The following is a 20,482-nucleotide window of genomic DNA, read 5'->3' on the forward strand; positions in this document are numbered from 1 at the left end:
GGGAGGTCCCGGACGACTGGAAAAAGGCTAATGTAGTGCCCATCTTTAAAAAAGGGAAGAAGATCCACTTCCTGGACACTACGGTGCTAATAAACAATGGTCACATAAACACTACCCTATACCGGAAACCTACTGACCGCTATGCCTACCTACATGCCTCCAGCTTTCATCCAGACCACACCACACGATCCATTGTCTATAGCCAAGCTCTACAATACAACTGCATTTGCTCCAACCCCTCAGTCAGAGACAAACACCTACAAGATCTCTATCAAGTGTTCTTACAACTACAATACCCACCTGCAGAAGTGAAGAAACAGATGGACAGAGCCAGAAGAGTACCCAGAAGTTACCTACTACAGGACAGGCCCAACAAAGAAAATAACAGAACGCCACTAGCCGTCACCTTCAGCCTCCAACTAAAACCTCTCCAACGCATCATCAAGGATCTAGAACCTATACTGAAGGATGACCCATCACTCTCTCAGATCTTGGGAGACAGGCCAGTCCTCGCTTAGAGACAGCCCCCCAGCCTGAAACAAATACTCACGAGCAACCACATACCACACAACAAAAACACTAACCCAGGAACCTATGCTTGCAACAAAGCCTGCTGCCAACTGTGTCCACATATCTATTCAGGGGACACCATCTTTGGGCCTAATCACATCAGCCACACTTTCAGAGGCTCGTTCACCTGCACATCTACCAATGTGATATATGCCATCATGTGCCAGCAATGCCCCTCTGCCATGTACATTGGCCAAACTGAACAGTCTCTATGTAAAAGAATGAATGGACACAAATCAGACGTCAAGAATTATAACATTCAAAAACCAGTCGGAGAACACTTCAACCTCTTTGGTCACTCGATTACAGACCTAAAAGTGGCAATTCTTCAACAAAAAAAACTTCAAAAACAGACTCCAACGGGAGATTGCTGAATTGGAATTAATTTGCCAACTGGATACAATTAACTCAGGCTTGAATAAAGACTGGGAGTGGATGGGTCATTACACAAAGTAAAACTATTTCCCCTTGTTTATTTCCCCTCCTACTGTCCTTGTCAACTGCTGGAAATGGCCCACCTTGATTATCACTACAAAAGGTTCTCCCCCACACCCCGACTCTCCTGCTCTCCTGCTGGTAATAGCTCACCTTTCCTGATCACTCTTGTTACAGTCTGTATGGTAACACCCACTGTTTCATGTTCTCTGTGTATATATCTCCCCACTATATTTTCCACTGTATGCATCCGATGAAGGGAGCAGTAGCTCACAAAAGCTAATGCTCTAATAAATTTGTTAGTCTCTAAGGTGCCACAAGTCCTCCTTTTCTTTTTAGTGACCTAGTTGTAAGCGCTCCATTACACCAGCATACTAACACCACCTCTCTGAGATAACAGAGCCAGGGTTGATGTACTTAGGTCAACCCAGTTGCACAGCGAGCCAGGACCTGTTTCTGACTCTACTTCAGTCCAGCCAGGCAAGCGTGATGCAGGGGAAGGAACCTTGCGTGAGCGTGTAGATACATTTTCAATTACAACAATGGCACCCCCAAAGTAGCAGGACACAGCTTCTGACTTTTCATTAAATGTATTTGTGCTAGAAGAGGTAGTTATGCGACCAAGAGAGGTAGAGTTTCTATCTGCTTTTCTTTCCCCTTTAAAATTAGGCGGGGGAGAAGGGGACCATGCGGAGCAGTTTTACATACACGGGGATGTCCCTTGAATCCTCCTGAGAGATCTCAATTCAACTTTCATGGAAGTTCTCTGCAATCCTCCTCCGAAGATTTCTAGGCAGGGCCACCTTATTTCTTCCTCCATGGTAGGACGCTTTCCCACGCCGCTCAGCGATAACTTCAGCAGGCACCATTGCAGTAAGCAGGCTAGCAGCATACGGGCCCAGGCGGCTTCGGGAAGCCAGGAGCAGCTATGCTCTCTCTGTCTGTGTTACTCTCAGGAGTGAGATATCAGCTAAAATCACCACCTGTGAAAAACGGTGCCACTATTCAATGCCACTACCCTATACTACTAGAATGACACACCTGAGCAATTCCCTCCTCATTTCCCCAACCCCTGTCGGGCCATACTCACCACGACTAGTGCTGCGACTGGCACTGTGCACAAGCAATCCCAAGCAGAAGTGAGGCAGTAGTGCTTAACATTTTAGGGGAGCAAGGGAAGTGAATTCAGCATCTTAAGTTTCGCCTTCTGTCGTGAATACGCTGACAATGGTACCTCTGTGTGTTGTATCTGCAGTTGCTGCCATTGCTGCCTTCAGGGTCTCCCACTCCACACCCACTAAACGTGAGCCACATAAGGAGGAGAAAGAAGAGGACTCAGGATGACATGTTCAATGAGATCCTGCAAGCCAGTGCTACATCAGACAATGAGCATAGTGCCAGGATGATGAACGCTGTGGACAGCTTGGAGAAGGAAAGCGTGGGCAGAAGAATAGCCCAAGAGTCCTAGCAGGAAAAAGAGAGGGAGATGCACCACAACATAACAGGGTTTCTCAGGCAGCAAACACAGATGGGGCAGACTCTGGTGGACCTATAGGTTCAACAAACTCAGGCTCGCCTCCCTGTGCAGCTCACTGATAATTCAATATTGGGACTTCCCTATACCCCCAACATTCCACATGGCATCAGGGCTGGGGCGGCAGGTTTGTATCATCTTTGGTGGTGCCCAGAATGGGTCCAAGTCCTCCGGCCGCCACACACACACACCTGCCGAAAGCTATGGGAGAAAGTTTGGGTGTGGGAGGGGTGTGGGCTCTGGGACAAAATTTGGGTGCAGGAGGGGGTTTAGGGTGTAGGCTATGGGAGAGAGTTTAGGTGTAGGAGGGGTGTGGGCTCTGGGTGCAGGAGGGGACGTGGGAGGGGTTTGGGGTGCTGGGTGCAGGCTCTGGGCTGGGATAAAGGGTTCGGGTGTGGGGCTGGGCCAGGGATGAGGAGTTTGGGGAGCAGCAGGCAGGCTAACCTGGGGCTGGGGACCAGAGAGGAGGACTCCCTCAGCCCTCTCCCTGCCAGCAGCAGCGAGCCCCCTGGCTCCCCTCCCCGGCATGACACTCACCCAAGCCCCCCCAGGCTGTTGCTCAGGAGGTCCAGCCAGGATAAGCCCCCTCCTTGGAATCGCCTTCTGGGGATGGGGAGGGAGCTGCCATGCGTCTCCTCCCCTCTTCCCTCCACAGGCGCAGCAGCCGCCTCAGCCTACTCCCGGCGCTGCTCCCTTGTAGCCAGTAGCGGCAGGCAGAGACACTCGGGGGAAGGGGTGTGTAGGGCCAGCAGGCGGGACTTGGGGATGCTCGGGGGAGGCGGCACACAGGGCCAGGTCTCAACATTGATTGAGCCGCATTTGCTGGAGCCCGGGCACCATGGGCCCATATAACTCACCACCCTTGCATCAGGGGGTCACTGCACTACCCCTACCACTCCACCCCAAGAGACATTAAAGACAATCACAGCTTCATACACACTGACCTGTGAAAGCCATGGTTGTACGCGTAGTGGAAATAGATATGAATGTTCTTACTTCTCCATAAATTCTGTTCTTTTATTAAGTTTTTACGGATTTGTTTTAAAATTGCCTTTTTTGCATTGATTTTGTTACAGAATACAATTCTATTATTTGGAACATAATTCATCTTTATTAGTTCACAACACCTGCTTCCAAGTGATCAGCAGTTCTCAAAGCACCCAATTACCTGTCATTGCACAGTGTCACTCATAGGATAATTTACAAACAAAGTTAATAGGTGCATTGAGAATGTTATATTCCTACATGTACAGCAATCACCACATGATTCCTGCCAGGCCACAAAAGAGCAAGGCCAGGTAGAGCACACTGCAACAACACACCCTACTCTTTCAGAGCCTCCCTGAGCCGTATAGCTCCATATTGAGCTCTTCTATTAGCCCTTGTGTCTGACTGTTCAAATTCAGCAGACAGATGCTCCACATCCACCCCAGTGGAAACTTTTCCCTCTTTGCTTCACATATATTATACAGGACAAAGCAGACAGCTATACCCACTGGGATATTTTTATCATTGAGGTCCAATCTTGTGAGTACAAGACAACGCCTAGCAACCCTTCAAACAACCAAACGCATATTCAACTGTCATTCTGCATCTGCTGAGCTGGTGATTGAATCATTCCTTGGTAATGTCGAGGTGGCCGGTATACAGCTTCATGACCCGCGTACAGCTTCATGACCCAGGAGAGCAAGGGGAAGGCTTGGTCCCTCAGCATCACTATTGGCATTTCAATATTCCCAATGGTAATCCACTGGTTGGGAAAGAAAGTCCTTGCTTGTAGCTTTCTGAACAGTCCTGCTTTCTTAAAGATGTGAGCATCATGCACCTTCCCTGACCAGCCCACACTGATGTCAGTGAAGTGCCCTCGGTAACCCACTAATGCTTGCGTAACCATGGAAAAGTAGCCCTTTCTGTTGATATACTCAGTGGCAAGGTGGTCTGGTGCCAAAATAGGGATGTGTATGTCATCTATTGCTCCAAGCGATCAGCAATGCATAGCAGGCGGCGATTAATGGCCCTGCATACTTGCATGACAATGGCACCCCCAGTGGATTTCCCAACTCCAAATTGAATCCTGACTGATCAGTAGCAATCTGGCATTGCAAGTTTCCACAGTGTAATCACCACTCACTTCTCCACTGTCAGTATAGCTCTCATTCTCTTGTCCCTGCACTGGATGGCTGGAGTGAGCACCGTGCACACATCCAGGAATGTGGCCGTGACCATCTAAAACTTCTGAAGCTAGTGCTCATCATCTCAAACCTACATTATGATAAAAAGAACAGGAGTACTTGTGGCACCTTAGAGACTAACAAATTTATTAGAGCATAAGTTTTCGTGATCTTATGCACTAATAAATTTGTTAGTCTCTAAGGTGCCACAAGTACTCCTGTTCTTTTTGCGGATACAGACTAACATGGCTGCTACTCTGAAACCTACATTATGATGTGATCCCACTAGCCAATGCTTGTTTCTTGGGCCCAGAACCAACACTCCACCATCCTCAGCAGCTCCGTGAACAGAGTGGATAAAAGTCAATGCTTTAAAAAAAAAAAAATAGGATTTTTTTAAATTTAAATAGGATTTTTTTTTTTATAAAATGTTTTTTCCTCAAAAAACCTATCTAAAGATAGTTTCAATTAAGATACATTATAGCTCAAAGATATCTCTTCATGGAATAGGAATTATAAATTCTAATTCTATAGTATGAGACAATATATTCATGTAATGTTTAAGAAAAGTTTTGTAAATGAGTTCCAATAGTTCATGGATTAGGGACCCAATCTTATAGGGTTACAGGGGCTGCTGTATAGATTATTTAGGTTAATCTTTCTATCTACCCAATGGGACTCAGTGCTCGGTCTAGAAGATGCCATCAGAGATGCTTAGTTTTGCAGTTCTCAGACTGTGGATTTGTGTCTCCAGGGATAACATGCTTGTTAACAGCAAAAAATGTTTTTAAATAAATAAATATATAATACATAGAGGTGAGAAATAACAGACCTCAACCCTATTGTCCCTCTGCAAATTAGCATACACAGGGTCAATCCCTTACCTCTCTCTAAAAGTGCAAAGTTTCAAAAAGTTCAGTGAATAGAAGATTGTTGGGGGTGGAATAGATCTGGACAAGGAGAAGAAGTCTGGAGATAAATGTGAGAAGGAAGGGACAAGGCAGGAGAAACAAAAATGAAACTGTTTGAGCAGCATATTCCAGAAGTCTTGAGGTCTTTTCTGAGTGTAGCCTTCATTGATTTTAGATCTACCAAACCATTCTCTCACTAAAAAGGAAAACCAATAATGGCAGCAGGCCGTAAAAGAGACCCAGTTTGGGAATAAGAACCATTCAAGAAGTATATGTTTGCTGATGTTTTAAAGAAAGTCACACCAGTGAACTGGTGGAAGTCACTTAAGCGCTTGGATTCAGAGACTGTTGAAGTGATAATCTCACTTTTAACAGCAGTAGCTTCTTCTGCCGGTGTAGAAAGAATATTTTCTTCCTTTGGACTAATTCATTCCAAATTGAGAAATCGTTTGGGACCTGAATAAGCCGGAAAGCTTGTTTTTCTTTTCCAGATTATGAACAAACAGGAAAATGAAGGTGAAGATGACTGAGTTAGCTGCAGACGCAAATATTTTAAGTTTCTCATGTTGACCTGGCTGACACAGTCGATTTAATTTTTTTTTAATATTTCATTTAAACTATTTTACTTAAAAACAATTTTAACAAAAACAAACCTGATTTTAAAAAACGTGAATGTTTAACAAAATTCAAAAATTCATACGCTTGTTTTGTTAAAGTATTATATGTTTGCTGTTGAAGAAAAAAATCCAGAATACATAACGTTGTTTTAGTTAAATAAAACAATTTAAATGTCTGTCTGGTGATGTTCTCTTTCTAATACAGCATGGCAAGAAAATCCTCCAAATATTAATGATTAACCTGTTGAATTGGAGATAGTTCACCTCCCAATGACTTCATAAATATCTGCTTATTATAAATGAAATAACCAAACAATCATTCATTTTCTGATATAGCTGTAAAACTAATTTGAAAAGTGTTCAAAATAAATCACTTAAAAATGTTTAGTGTGTACCTCCTAAAAATGAAACCTACATCTATCTCTGAGTTGTGAAGAATATGTATTAAGGTTATAACAACCAACAAGAATGCACTTTTACGTAGAAATCCATGATTAAATTGCGTTGTCCTGACTATTGATTTAAATCAAATCCACCCTGACCGTAAATGCCACCAACAACCTTGAACTGGTTTTCACTATGTCCCACAGCAATCTGTCCTCCAAGGAATCGTCATGTTCCCCACTCATTCGGTTCTTTTTGTGCACCCTGGGCTTGCAACGTTCATGAAAATAGTGCAGAGTCCTTGTCCTCAAAGGAAACATGTACAACACCCTCAAAAGATGAGTGTGGCAGCTTAAATTCATAACTTTGGTAGACAACAGAAATCAGACTCAATAAAGATACTGGATTTATGGCTCACTACAACAATCTGCCCCTCCACCCCCATGAACATAATACAGTTCTGTGGTGACCTAGAATCCTATTTTCGACGTCTCCGACTCAAGGAATATTTCCAGCACACCTCTGAACAACATACTAATCCACAGAGACCTCCCTACCAACACTACAAAAAGAAGGATTCTAGGTGGACTCCTCCTGAAGGTCGAGACAGCAGACTGGACTTCTACATAGAGTGCTTCCGCCGACGTGCACGGGCTGAAATTGTGGAAAAGCAGCATCACTTGCCCCACAACCTCAGCCGGGCAGAACACAATGCCATCCACAGCCTCAGAAACAACTCTGACATCATAATCAAAAAGGCTGACAAAGGAGGTGCTGTTGTCATCATGAATAGGTCGGAATATGAACAAGAGGCTGCTCGGCAGCTCTCCAACACCACTTTCTACAAGCCATTACCCTCTGATCCCACTGAGAGTTACCAAAAGAAACTACAGCATTTGCTCAAGAAACTCCCTGAAAAAGCACAAGATCAAATCCGCACAGACACACCCCTGGAACCCCGACCTGGGATATTCTATCTACTACCCAAGATCCATAAACCTGGAAATCCTGGACGCCCCATCATCTCAGGCATTGGCACCCTGACAGCAGGATTGTCTGGCTATGTAGACTCCCTCCTCAGGCCCTACGAAACCAGCACTCCCAGCTACCTTCGAGACACCACTGACTTCCTGAGGAAACTACAATCCATCGGTGATCTTCCTGATAACACCATCCTGGCCACTATGGATGTAGAAGCCCTCTACACCAACATTCCACACAAAGATGGACTACAAGCCGTCAAGAACACTATCCCCGATAATGTCACAGCTAACCTGGTGGCTGAACTTTGTGACTTTGTCCTCACCCATAACTATTTTACATTTGGGGACAATGTATACCTTCAGATCAGCGGCACTGCTATGGGTACCCGCATGGCCCGACAGCATGCCAACATTTTTATGGCTGACTTAGAACAACGCCTCCTCAGCTCTCGTCCCCTAACGCCCCTACTCTACTTGTGATATATTGATGACATCTTCATCATCTGGACCCATGGAAAAGAAGCCCTTGAGGAATTCCACCATGATTTCAACAATTTCCATCCCACCATCAACCTCAGCCTGGTCCAGTCCACACAAGAGATCCACTTCCTGGACACTACAGTGCTAATAAACGATGGTCACAGAAACACCACCTATACCGGAAACTTACTGACCGCTATTCCTACCTACATGCCTCCAGCTTTCACCCTGACCACACCACACGATCCATTGTCTACAGCCAAGCTCTGCGATACAACCGCATTTGCTCCAACCCCTCAGACACAGACAAACACCTACAAGATCTCTGTCAAGCATTCCTACAACTACAATACCCACCTGCAGAAGTGAAGAAACAGATCGACAGAGCCAGAAGAGTTCCCAAAAGTCACCTACTACAGGACAGGCCTCACAAAGAAAATAACAGAATGCCACTAGCCGTCACCTTCAGCCCCCAACTAAAACCCCTCCAACACATTATCAGGGATCTACAACCTATCCTGAAGGATGATCCAACACTCTCACAAATCTTGGGAGACAGGCCAGTCCTTGCCTACAGACAGCCCCCCAACCTGAAGCGAATACTCACCAGCAACCACATACCACACAACAGAACCACTAACCCAGGAACCTATCCTTGCAACAAAGCCCGTTGCCAACTGTGCTCACATATCTATTCAGGGGACACCATCATAGGGCCTAATCACATCAGCCACACTATCAGAGGCTCGTTCACCTGCACATCTACCAATGTGATATATGCCATCATGTGCCAGCAATGCCCCTCTGCCATGTACATTGGTCAAACTGGACAGTCTCTACGTAAAAGAATAAATGGACACAAATCAGATGTCAAGAATTATAACATTCATAAACCAGTTGGAGAACACTTCAATCTCTCTGGTCACGCGATTACAGACATGAAAGTTGCGATATTACAACAGAAAAACTTCAAATCCAGACTCCAGCGAGAGACTGCTGAATTGGAATTCATTTGCAAATTGGATACAATTAACTTAGGCTTGAATAGAGACTGGGAGTGGCTAAGTCATTATGCAAGGTAACCTATTTCCCCTTGTTTTTTCCTACCCCTGCCCCCTTCCTCAGACGTTCTTGTTAAACCCTGGATTTGTGCTGGAAATGGCCCACCTTGATTATCATACACATCATAAGGAGAGTCATCACTTTAGATAAGCTATTACCAACAGGAGAGTGTTTGTTTGGGGGTGGGGGAGGGGGGAAGAAAACCTGGATTTGTGCTGGAAATGGCCCACCTTGATTATCATACACATTGTAAGGAGAGTGATCACTTTACATAAGCTATTACCAGCAGGAGAGTGGGGTGGGGGGAGAGAAAACCTTCTGTAGTGATAATCACCCATTTTTTCATGGTTTGTGTGTATAAAAACGTCTTCTGTACTTTCCACAGTATGCATCCGATGAAGTGAGCTGTAGTTCACGAAAGCTTACACTCAAATAAATTGGTTAGTCTCTAAGGTGCCACAAGTACTCCTTTTCTTTTTGCAAATACAGACTAACACAGCTGTTACTCTGAAACCTACAACCATCTGTAACCTGCTAACTCTCCTTTGTTTTACAGATTAAAGTGTTAACTGCTCACTTCACCTTGAATGGTCTCTTGCAACGTGTTAACTCCTTATGTGTAACAATCTGTTCCAACTTGTAATTTAGCTGTGATACTCTGAGTACCTTTCCCAGACCTGAAGAAGACCTCTGTGTAAGCTCAAAAGTTTGACTCTTTCACCAACAGAAGTTGGTCCAATAAACGATATTACCTCACCTACCTTGTCTCTCTAAATTCCAGAAACTCAGAAAGAAGTTGTGACCACCTTAAACCAAGCTGGGCTCTAAATTACAATAGAATACAATGAAGTATTGTTCTCCCTTCATGCCATGACCAGCTTTTTTGCCTTTAAAGCCATGCAGCCAGTAATTAACATCACCCATTCTTGCTGTTTTTTTAAAATAATAAAAAAAAAGTCTTGTAAGAAAAAAAAGAATTGACTCTTCAGTAAAAAGAAAATGGATAGTGTTAGCAATGCACATATTTTCTCTATACATTTCTATTGTCAAAGACAGCAGTGGAGTAGCTGCAGACTATTCATTATATAAACAGAAGTTCGCCTTCTCTGGTAAACTGGAGGACTTCAGTGACAGATACATTGCAAGTAACTATATGTAAATAAAGCAGTTCTACTTTGAATAGTTTGTGGTTGATTTATAAGTGCACATTTCCAAGAATACGATTAGCATTAACTGGATTTGTATATTGGATGGAAAGTAAACAGCTCTAGGGAAAAGGGAGAGTCAACTATCAGAGGACGCTCACCCAGACCAGAACACAAATTTGTGTATATGGCACAGCTCCAAGGTTTAATAGCAAACCACAGTACAAAATCAAAACATCCACTTTCTTATGCCACTGACAATGTATCCTCCCAAAAAAAGACTTCAGAGGAAAAAAGTAGTTATGAAGAAATAACAGAGAGGGAGAATGAGATGAAGAAGTATAAGCAAAGGAGAAAAGCTACACAAAATTTGAAAGAGAGTCAATGAGGTGTAGAGATACAAGAAGACACTTTTAGATGGCAAAAGATAAGACTCTTGTATGAAGAGGGATAAGGGTGTTAGAAAGCACAGCAGATTAAGCTTGAAAAGAAAAGAAAAAGAAAAAGAAAAAGGCTGGTGACTGATGAGCAAAGAATGGCATGAGTAGAGAATGGAATGAGGAAAAAGTCAATGAAGTAGGCTGAAGCAAGGCAATTTTAGGACAGTTTTCAGGCAGCCCCTAACATAAATGGGGAGGCAGTAAAGTTAAGTATTTGGTGGGGCTGAATAATGTTTTTATGACAGGTTTCAGAGTAGCAGCCGTGTTAGTCTGTATTCGCAAAAAGAATTCATCGAATGCATCCGATGAAGTGAGCTGTAGCTCACGAAAGCTTATGCGCAAATAAATTTGTTAGTCTCTAAGGTGCCACAAGTACTCCTTTTCTTTTAATGTTTTTATGCTTCTTTGAAAACAATATCTAAAAAACAGGCAGCAGCAGGATTCTGAACATACAAGAGACATAAAATCTCAAAATACAGTATTCACTTGAGAAAGTGCCAAAATGCCAATCAAGAATACAGACGCCAACTTCCTGAAGTTAGAGGTGTTCGTATCTGTGATTTTGGTCTGGACCCAGCTCTCAACATTTTTAGCAATCTGCATGTCTAACTGGGAAGGAGGAGAGGGAAAAACAACTCATTTCCCCCATATTGTCAACAGTCCTTAAAGTGGTCTGAAAAAAAGCATGTAGGGATCTGTCAGTCTGGGAGCAGCAGTTTCGGTAAAGTGTTTGAAGTGCACCTCCTCGGTGACCCAGCTCAATTTTCCCCCTCTTTTTACCTGCGTCAGCCACCCCCCTTGCAACACACCTCATTATAAGCACTGAGTGTCACAGCTCCAAATGACATCAATAACATATATTTATGAGTTGTAACAATTTCTAGAAAATGGACATTTTAATATTTAATCTCAATAATATGAGTAAAATAAAATCCAGCAGAAAAATTAATAAAATTAGCCAACACAGACTAAATGTTAAAGCTTGATCTGTTGTTGCTACTGAACCAGTCACGGAAGCATAGCAAGCTCTGCCTGTTAGTTCTTAAAAAAAACCTTTCAGACATAAGACAATCGACTTTGGTTTAAATTCAGAGATGGCAAACCATAAAAAGTGATTCAAGTTATTGACACATTTACACTTTAAAGCAGGGGATAACGGACGTTGCATTGGAACATCCTATATCCTGTTTAGTGGTTCTAATCAGCTGCAGACAGAGATCTATGAAGTATCTGTTTGACTGATTTTGAATTCTGGAAAGAGACACTTCCTACAGAGCTTTTCATTGCCTCTGTTTAAACAAATAAAATATTTAAGTTAATTTGTTACACATCAACACACACATATACCCCATGCTATCGGGTGTTCAAATGAAAACAGTCTGTTCTGAATAATTTATTCCTGAATCATCAGCTAGCTATCTCAAACAAATCCAAGAAAAGACCTTCAAAATTTCATCAAATATATCATCCACATTTTTACTTTAGAAAAAAAAAAAAAAAGTCCTAGCTGTTAAATTACAGACTGGCACGAATACATGTATTTTCTTGATCACAATAATAAAAGTACTACAGACTCCAAATTTACTCAAGACATGAACATAACAATGAGCAATTAAGAATAAACCCCACAGAGAGATCAATGAAAAAATTATAATGCTATTGTGACCCTAACCCAAAGATTCAGTGAAGCAATATTTAAAAATATATACAAATTTAACTCAAATGTTACCAGCTGATGAGAAACCTAATTAAGCAATATGTGGTTACTTATTCAATACGAGCTAGATTCCAATATAATTCTAAGGCTGTCAAATGATTAAAAAATATAATTGCAATTAATCACAAGATTAAAAATAGTAGAACTGTGATTAATCATGACTAACAGCACTGTTAATAATAGCATACCAATTTAAATTTATTATAAATATTTTTGATGTTTTGCTACATTTTCAAATACAACACGGAATGCAAAGTTCACTTTATATTATGTGTACTGTAAAAAAGAAAAAAGAAATAGTATTTTTCAGTTCACCTCTTACAAGTACTGTAGTACAATCTCTATCATGAAAGTGCAACTTACAAATGTAGAATTATTATTATTTTAAATAACTGCATTCAAACACAAAACAATGTAAAACTTTAGAGCAAGTCGAAGCATGAAGGGGCATATGAATGTTTAGTATATCTGGCAAGTAAATACCTTGCAACACTAGCTACAACAGTGACATGCAACTGTTTGTTCTCACTTTCAGGTGGCATTATCTCCCGTAAATGTAAACAAAATTGTTTGTCTTGGGGATTAGCTGAACAAGAAGAAGGACTAAGTGGATTTACATGAGCTGAATAGAAAAATACTATTTCTTTTGTTTATCTTTTTTACAGTGCAAGTATTTGTAATAAAAATTAATAATTTAAAGTGAGCACTGTACACTTTGTATTCTGTGCTGTAATTGAAATCGATGTATTCAGATTGAATAGTCCCTTAACTCACTGAGTAGATCAGATTTTGTCCTTAATAAAATAAATGAGAACTTGCTGGATATACTTTAGAAAAAATGCTAGCTTAGAAATATATATCCACAATCCTCTGTCTTAAGCATATTTGAAATATGAAACGGACTTGCTAAGATAATTCAAGTGAGAGTCATGAAATATTGTTTATAGAAATGGAATCCTTTTGCTGTGATTTTTTTTAAATAGAAATCTGATTTCTTAGAAATGCCTGTTACGTTTTCCCCTCTTGCATCATGTTTCCTTTGCCTGCCTCCCTCTCAAGAATGAGGGACTATAAAAGTATTTGTAAATTAGTTTGTTATTGAAGGAATCCAGTGAGGGTAAAAAATAATTCCAGCAAGGACTAATACTATATTTATAGTTTTATATATATAGGGCCACTCTTTTTAATGGTCAGGGTTTTTTCATTTGCTATTAATGGGATGCACTCATTTCTAACCTTAACACATGGGGAAAAAATGATAAGATTGGGTAGAAAATTTTAAAGCTCTTACATATTATAGCGATGGTTCACTTTAGAAATGCATAACTAGAGAATGTCCACTGTGTTGAAAATGCACAAGAAATCTGGACAAAAGATGAGAATCGAACAAACAGGGTGTTTCACATAAAATACCATTAATTAAGCAAAGTGAATGCTGCTTCAGAAGGATTCTCATGCTCTCTGTTTGCATACCTTCCAGTCATTCTGATCTCACTTAGAACTAAGTCAGTAAGGGCAGATGTAATGGGGTAGAACTTGACCTTGTATGCTTAGCATATGCTTGGTTTTGCTTTAAAGCGATATTTGAATTTTTTTTTTCTAATTCTGTACTAAACTGAGAGTGAATTATACTAACATGCTGTTAAAGTAAAAGATTCCAAGGTTTGCAAAAACATTGCAAAGGAAGAGATACCAAATCGAAAACCATTTCCTATCTAAAGAGAATAAAAATTCATAATGGAAAAACAGGTTATTTGGTTATCTAGATAAATGAATTATACATGTTTAAAAAAAAGCTGCAGACTTAAAAATTGAGAATCCAAGCTCAGGTTTCCTGCAGTTGGGTGGAAGAATTAATCTCTTTCAAACAGATCGTGACTACACAGAGTAGCAGTCACAATGAGAAAACTGCAAAAAGAACTTTATGACTGGTCTTTATTTTACGAAAACTAACTTTCATGAGTCTAATCCTAAATTAAAAGCATCTGCAGGTTTCCCCATAGTAAATATTGCTCATAGCAAACCTGGTGCCTTGTAGTTATATCCAATACTAGCATTTGTTTGGAGATAACAACATGCTATAATTTTAGCATGTAATGTGTATGGCAACAGAGAAAACTTTCAAAATAATTCTAGCATAAAAACCGGAAGGCTGAATGAGTGAGTGTTTGCCTTCTACACCTCAGGAGGCCCTGAGCTGAAATTAAAAAGGCTCGGAATTGAATTTGAGAGCTCAATTTTAGACTATGTGCGGAAACCAGATTACACCAAAGAAGGTGAGCACAGGTGCAAGCACAGTGAGAAGTTGGGAGGTAAGAAGGGGAATATAACAAGTATCATGACTGGGTTTGGATGCATTCCATTAATCAATAGGTAAAATGTCTGTGTATGAGTATCCCAAGATCAGATCTTTTAAGTTTTACAAAACAAAGAGGGAGCTCACCTGCCCATCTTTCCCCAGTTCCATTTCAACGATTGCAACAGGGGTGTTTATTTGGTCGATGTGTCTTGACTGCGATTTCAAATCCACTCTCCAGTTCATGTTTTTCAAGGTGTTGTCCCACCGACTTTGATTTATCAGACTCTCTCGAATTTTTGTTCTGTGGTTTTTCCAAAATTTTGCAATGACTGCAGCCTGATCTGCTGTGATACCTCCCTGCTTTTTGGTTTGGGCAGTAAGAAAGGCCTCCAGCTGGTTCAAATCCATGTCTGCTGAAGCTACAGACTGGGGAGAAAAAAAGAAAGAAAAGCCTGCTTGAATGTATTTTTTGACAATCTAAACAATCTACAAAAAGAGCACAGCCATACATTTTCAAAGTTTTATAAAAGTCAGTTTGTAGAAGAATATGGTGGGCAAATCTAGGAACCCTGCAAAAGCCATTCAATTGACTGTTGTGTGCAACTTTCTCCCTATTAATTACCCCAAACTTTTACACCACAACATCTGGAAGGGCTTAGTCCCATAAGGAACAGTGGTGAAGGATTAGGTAGCACATACAGCAACAGTGTGTTCATGGAGGAGAGTTAGGGATAGTGGATGGAGGTTTTCTGTTAAACAGGAGGATGGGGGAACGTGCAGCGTTTCCCCCAATGAAGATTGAGACAGATGGAGAGAGACTCTGATTCACTCGGGTGCTCACATTACTGCCACTGTGCTCTCAAAGCAGCTCCATCTCCAGATCATAGGACAAGAGACCAAGACTAGTAAATACTGCACTGGTGGGTCTCCTTGTGGAGGTAGGTTTGCCATCCTTTTGGAACCTGCATTTTCACTGTAAATAAGGCAAGTCTTCAAAGTACACAGTAAAAAAACAAGGCAAGCTATTCCATGTGTTCTTTATGTCCCCAAAATATTTCTACCTTCATTCCATGTAGTATTTAAAAGTATCCTCATGGTAACAATTACACACCTATGAACTAATTTTTAAACTTAACTAAGTATTATTCTGACGTTCCAGTGGATTCTGTTTCATATACTGTGTCTGTGTGCTGCAAGGAAGCTCCACTTGGTTATTTAGTCCTCCTCTCTACACTGTGACAGAAATGACTATTCAAAAACCATCTCTGACAGATGTCAAGTCTGACTTTATCTCCAATGATGACCATTCTAGAGCCTCAATTTTTCATTCCCTAACTGTTCTGACTGAGGGGCGTGGATTAGTGTTCACATCTCACTCCGCATCAGTACCCGACCCAGGCCGGGGAAGCTAATGATCCAACCATCGGACCAAATTTGGTGATGAATCCTGGTCATCTGCTACATGGCGCACGTTGCGCATACGCTAAGAAGAAGACTGTTCAGACTGCCATAGCGTTTTCCCCTAATATTTAACCTAAGTTTTCTTTTCTGCAACTTCAAACAGTTACCTTTCGTCTTGCCTTCAGTGACAAATGCATATAACTGATCCCGGTCTTCAAATACCACAGAACCAATTACAGAATCATAAGACTGGAAGGTACCTCCAGAGGTCATCTAGTCCAGTCCCCTACACTCATGTCAGGACTAAGTATTATCTTTATGGAGATAAAGGAGAGAGTGAGATGAGACTAAAAACCACTATCCTCAGTTTTTAACCTGTATTGACAAGTCTAATTTCCATGCAGTTTTATTCTTGTTGCTTTCTTCATATTCTAGGGACACAATCCTGGAAGGTGCTAAACACTGTTGAGGTCTCTCAGCACCTTCCAGGATCAGACCTAATTTGTCTGTTCCTTTTAAAAAATGCACTGCCCAAAACTGAACCAGTGTGCTTATTGGGGCCTAAACAATGCTGAGAAGAAAGGAATAACTATCTTGTTTCCAAATTCCAATCCAGCTCAGATATGGATACCTTGTGTGGTTTTGGACAAGTCACAAACTACGTATCTCAGCTTCTCCATCTGTAAAGTGAGGATAATAATTATGTACCCTGGAGAGGTACAGCAAACTAGTTAATATTTTGTAAAGCCCTTTGAATAACTACTAATTTCCCCTTCCTCCCACCCCCTTTTCATCCTTAATAGTCTGGGATCAGAGGATAAGAGGAGGGTAGGTTCTGCCAGATGCTGGAACTGGACGACAGAGGATGGATACTCGGTAATAGCCCTAGTCTGTTCATTTCCTCCGATGCACCTGGCGTTAGCCACTGTCAGAAGACAGGATACTGGGTTAAATGGACCAGTGGTCTGACCCAGTATAGCCATTCTTATGTTCTTATGCTGCTCAGGCAGGGTTCATTACTTTCTTACAGATTGGCTGGGTGTAATAGTAGATGACAGTCAATCTAGAATAATTTTAAATTAGACTGGCTGGCAAAAGAAATGAAAGGTTCATGTATACCCCAATACAAGAAAGGACACACACGTTATAAAAGGTTCTGGATAATGGTTGTCTGCTACCCACAACACATACAGCCAACAGCAATGCTTACATCTAAGTATATACACCACATACTCCATTGCCTGTGTATTTTTCAGGAAAAAAAACCCAGTTGTATCCATAATGGGATTCTGCTTTGCCTGCTAGAATAGAAAGCATTTTTCTGAAGCTTTCACAATTTTTTTTAAAGAAGGCAGCTATACCACAGAATTCTCAAACTGGCCTACCCCTTGTGTGATTCAAAGCAATGGCAATCTACATTAGATAGGACTGCTCTGCTGTGTTATGACTCCAGCTTAATAGAAGCGTCTGACTAAAGCTTATAAAATGAAAAAAAAAAAAAAAAAAAAAACCACCCTTCAATATGTCTAGTACACATCTCTAATACTTATTTCTCTAATGTGACCAATCTTGCGCAAGATTTTGTTTGCTTTTATGGCTGAGATATTTATCTCAATTAACTCTAATGGTCCTGTAAGTAGAAAAAAGAGCACCAGCCTTCATTTGCCAAAACAAAAATTGGTTTCAGATGTCTTTTTTTCATGCAGAAGACTGTCAGTTAACAGGAGTGTGAAATATTTTCTGTCATTTTATCAATATGAAAAATATTCTGTCTGTGCAAATGTGTGTGTTACCAGTTATCTGACATTTGTGTAATTTTCAAGGTTTTTGAAAAATTTAAAAATTGAAGAAAAAAATTCCATCATGCAGAACCATACTGACACCCTCACATCGGTCATCAGCAGGGTTGGGATCCTTGAACCCACAGCACACTCTGCTACCACTTGAGCTAACAGAGCAAACTGGTAGCAATAGAAAGCTGGTATCTGCGGTGCATACCTGCCACTAGAGGAGAATGGAGAGAGACATTTTGCCAGTTTCACAGCTATTTTCTAGACACCAAAAGAATGCCGATGGCTCAGCAATAATGGGTTCAATTCCAGGTTCTGTAGGGGAGCGTGGTTTAGTGGTTAGACCTTTCAGAGCCATTCCCCCCACATGCACCCCAGCCTCTTAGTCCCCTTTTGCCATATCCCCTCCTACCCTCCTCCCATCCAAGCTCCTGCCCCCCACCCCTGCATAGGGCAACTCTCCCTGACCTCTGTACTTCACCTTGCTGCATTCCAAGCAGAGGACCACTAACAGCACAGAAGGGACTCTCAGTTACTGTGTCTGGTGCCACAGCAGCTCATGGCAGTCAGGAAGCACAACTGCAGGGAAAGTCCTGCTCAGCTCCTGCTGCCCCGGGATGGAGCATGTTCAGCATAGGTAGCGGGTATAAAAGGCCTGGGGAGGCTAAGCCTCCCCTGGCGCAGCCACTGCTGACCCGCTGCCGGACACCTGGGCCATGGCAGCCCCGCCTGTGCTCCACCTCTTCCCCTCCCTGCTCCGCCCCTTCCCTCAAGGCCCCCCACCGCCACCTGGTGAGTCCCTCCTCTTCTCCACTCCACCCCCCTCATCAGATATCCCTGCCGCTCGCCATGTTCCTCCTCTCCTCCACCCACAAGAGGCCTCCCCATCCGCCATGTCCCTGAGATCAGTGGGGGCCTCGCAGTGGAGAGGGGTGGAGAAGAGCAGGGACGTGACAGGCGCCTCGCAGGGGAAGGGGTGGAGAAGAGGAGGGATGCGAAGAGCGGTGGCAGGGGGGCCAAGTGTGGAGGGAGCCTGGGGCAGAGCGGGGGTGGAGTGTGGGCAGGGCTGTGGGCAGGGCAGAAGAGGCGGGACCACAGGAGGAAGAGGCAGGACAGGGTGCTAGCCTCCCCCCAGGGGAAGCTTCATCTGCCATCCATGATGTTCAGCTTATCTGTGGAGATGGTACTTGTGCAATCTGATTGACACACATATGCTGTGAGCGGAATCTAGCATGGGAGCTGTGTGGAGAACATGAAATGCAATTACCTGAGAACTCCAATATTTCAAAAGTTGGTTTTGTTCCAGTTTGGAATAAAAACCAAACCAGCTCTATTTAACATGCTCAGTGCAGATGAACTCTTCAGAGAATTTAGCCACTAAATTAACAAAACTATTGAGCAGGTACAAACAGATTTTTCAAAGGTTTATATTTTGACCAAATTTGGTCAGATTTTCATGTAGATAGCAAGAAACATATCACTGACACCAGGGAGACTCCACTGTCTAATTCTGAGTTCCTGCTCCAAGGCATGGAGGGGCTAGACCTTCTCAACAAAACAACTATAGAAAAAAAAAAGTTTTTAACCCTGATAAAACATTTCCTCCAACCTGGTTCTCTGAAATGGCCCAACTGCTTTAGATTAAACTTCTCCCCTACCACCATGTCTCTTCCCCCATCAAAAAGAGAAAAGAGAAGAGAAAAGAAAAAAGCCTAAGGCAGATACCTGGCACCGGAATTTTCAACCCAAATCGTTTACATTTGGCAAAGTTGTAAATAACTGAAAACAAAAGGTCTGATAAAACAGCAGACAACCTTATCTGTAGGCAGCACTTCTTGCACTATGATTTATGGACTCTTTATGATTTGTTAGCGATCGATTCTAAGTCAAATTAGAACAGTGCCACAGGACTGAAAGTTGGCATCCAAGACTGAGATGCTAATAAAAAATAAGTAGAGTTCAGTTTTGGTGCCCGTTCCTCACAGGAAAGGACTTTGCACTGAAACTAACCACTTTGTCAAGTTACGCTTTGCCACAAATCAAGGGGCACAGCAAAGAGCTCCTAAAAAGAGCAAGTTGAAACTTGCTAAACTGGTCCATTTCACTGCAAAGTTCCTTACTAAGCTCAAGATGCAGTATAACTGGGACTTCGCTAAAGTGGGTCCATTAGAGAGGAAAGCTTATTGCTACTTTTACAATTTTAAAACACAAGGACAATGGGAAATAAATATCACAACTTACAGAGAGCAGCTAACTTGTTCACATTGCACACATGGTCTGTATTTTGACTGCTCGTTATGTTTCAATGTAAATTATATTTATAACCCCATGTTTTCATATAGTCAGTGCCTGTCAGCTACCATAAACACTACAGTATGAAACAAAGGAAAAAAACCAAACATCTTAAGTAGCAATCAAACTATATATGTGAAATGTGGACAGTTAGCATTGCTACGGGAACCTTAATTTTTTCCCCATCCCAACTGTACTAAATTTGCAACCATCATGAGGCATTAACTTTGTGGATTTTTTAAAATTAATCT

The 20,482-nt window shown here is 41.9% G+C and overlaps 1 protein-coding gene across 1 annotated transcript in view; it reads right to left on the reverse strand.

The window, feature by feature from the left end:
• The window catches only part of COMMD1 (copper metabolism domain containing 1), a 127,125-nt gene that overhangs the window by 68,511 nt on the left and 38,132 nt on the right, over positions 1-20,482 (reverse strand). Inside the window, exon 2 of the mRNA XM_074949610.1 lies at positions 14,893-15,174. Within this exon, the coding sequence (XP_074805711.1) occupies positions 14,893-15,174 (282 nt within the window). The remainder of the gene's footprint in view (positions 1-14,892; positions 15,175-20,482) is intronic.

Source organism: Natator depressus, chromosome 3, assembly GCF_965152275.1.
Source record: "Natator depressus isolate rNatDep1 chromosome 3, rNatDep2.hap1, whole genome shotgun sequence".
Classification (NCBI taxonomy): domain Eukaryota; kingdom Metazoa; phylum Chordata; order Testudines; family Cheloniidae; genus Natator; species Natator depressus.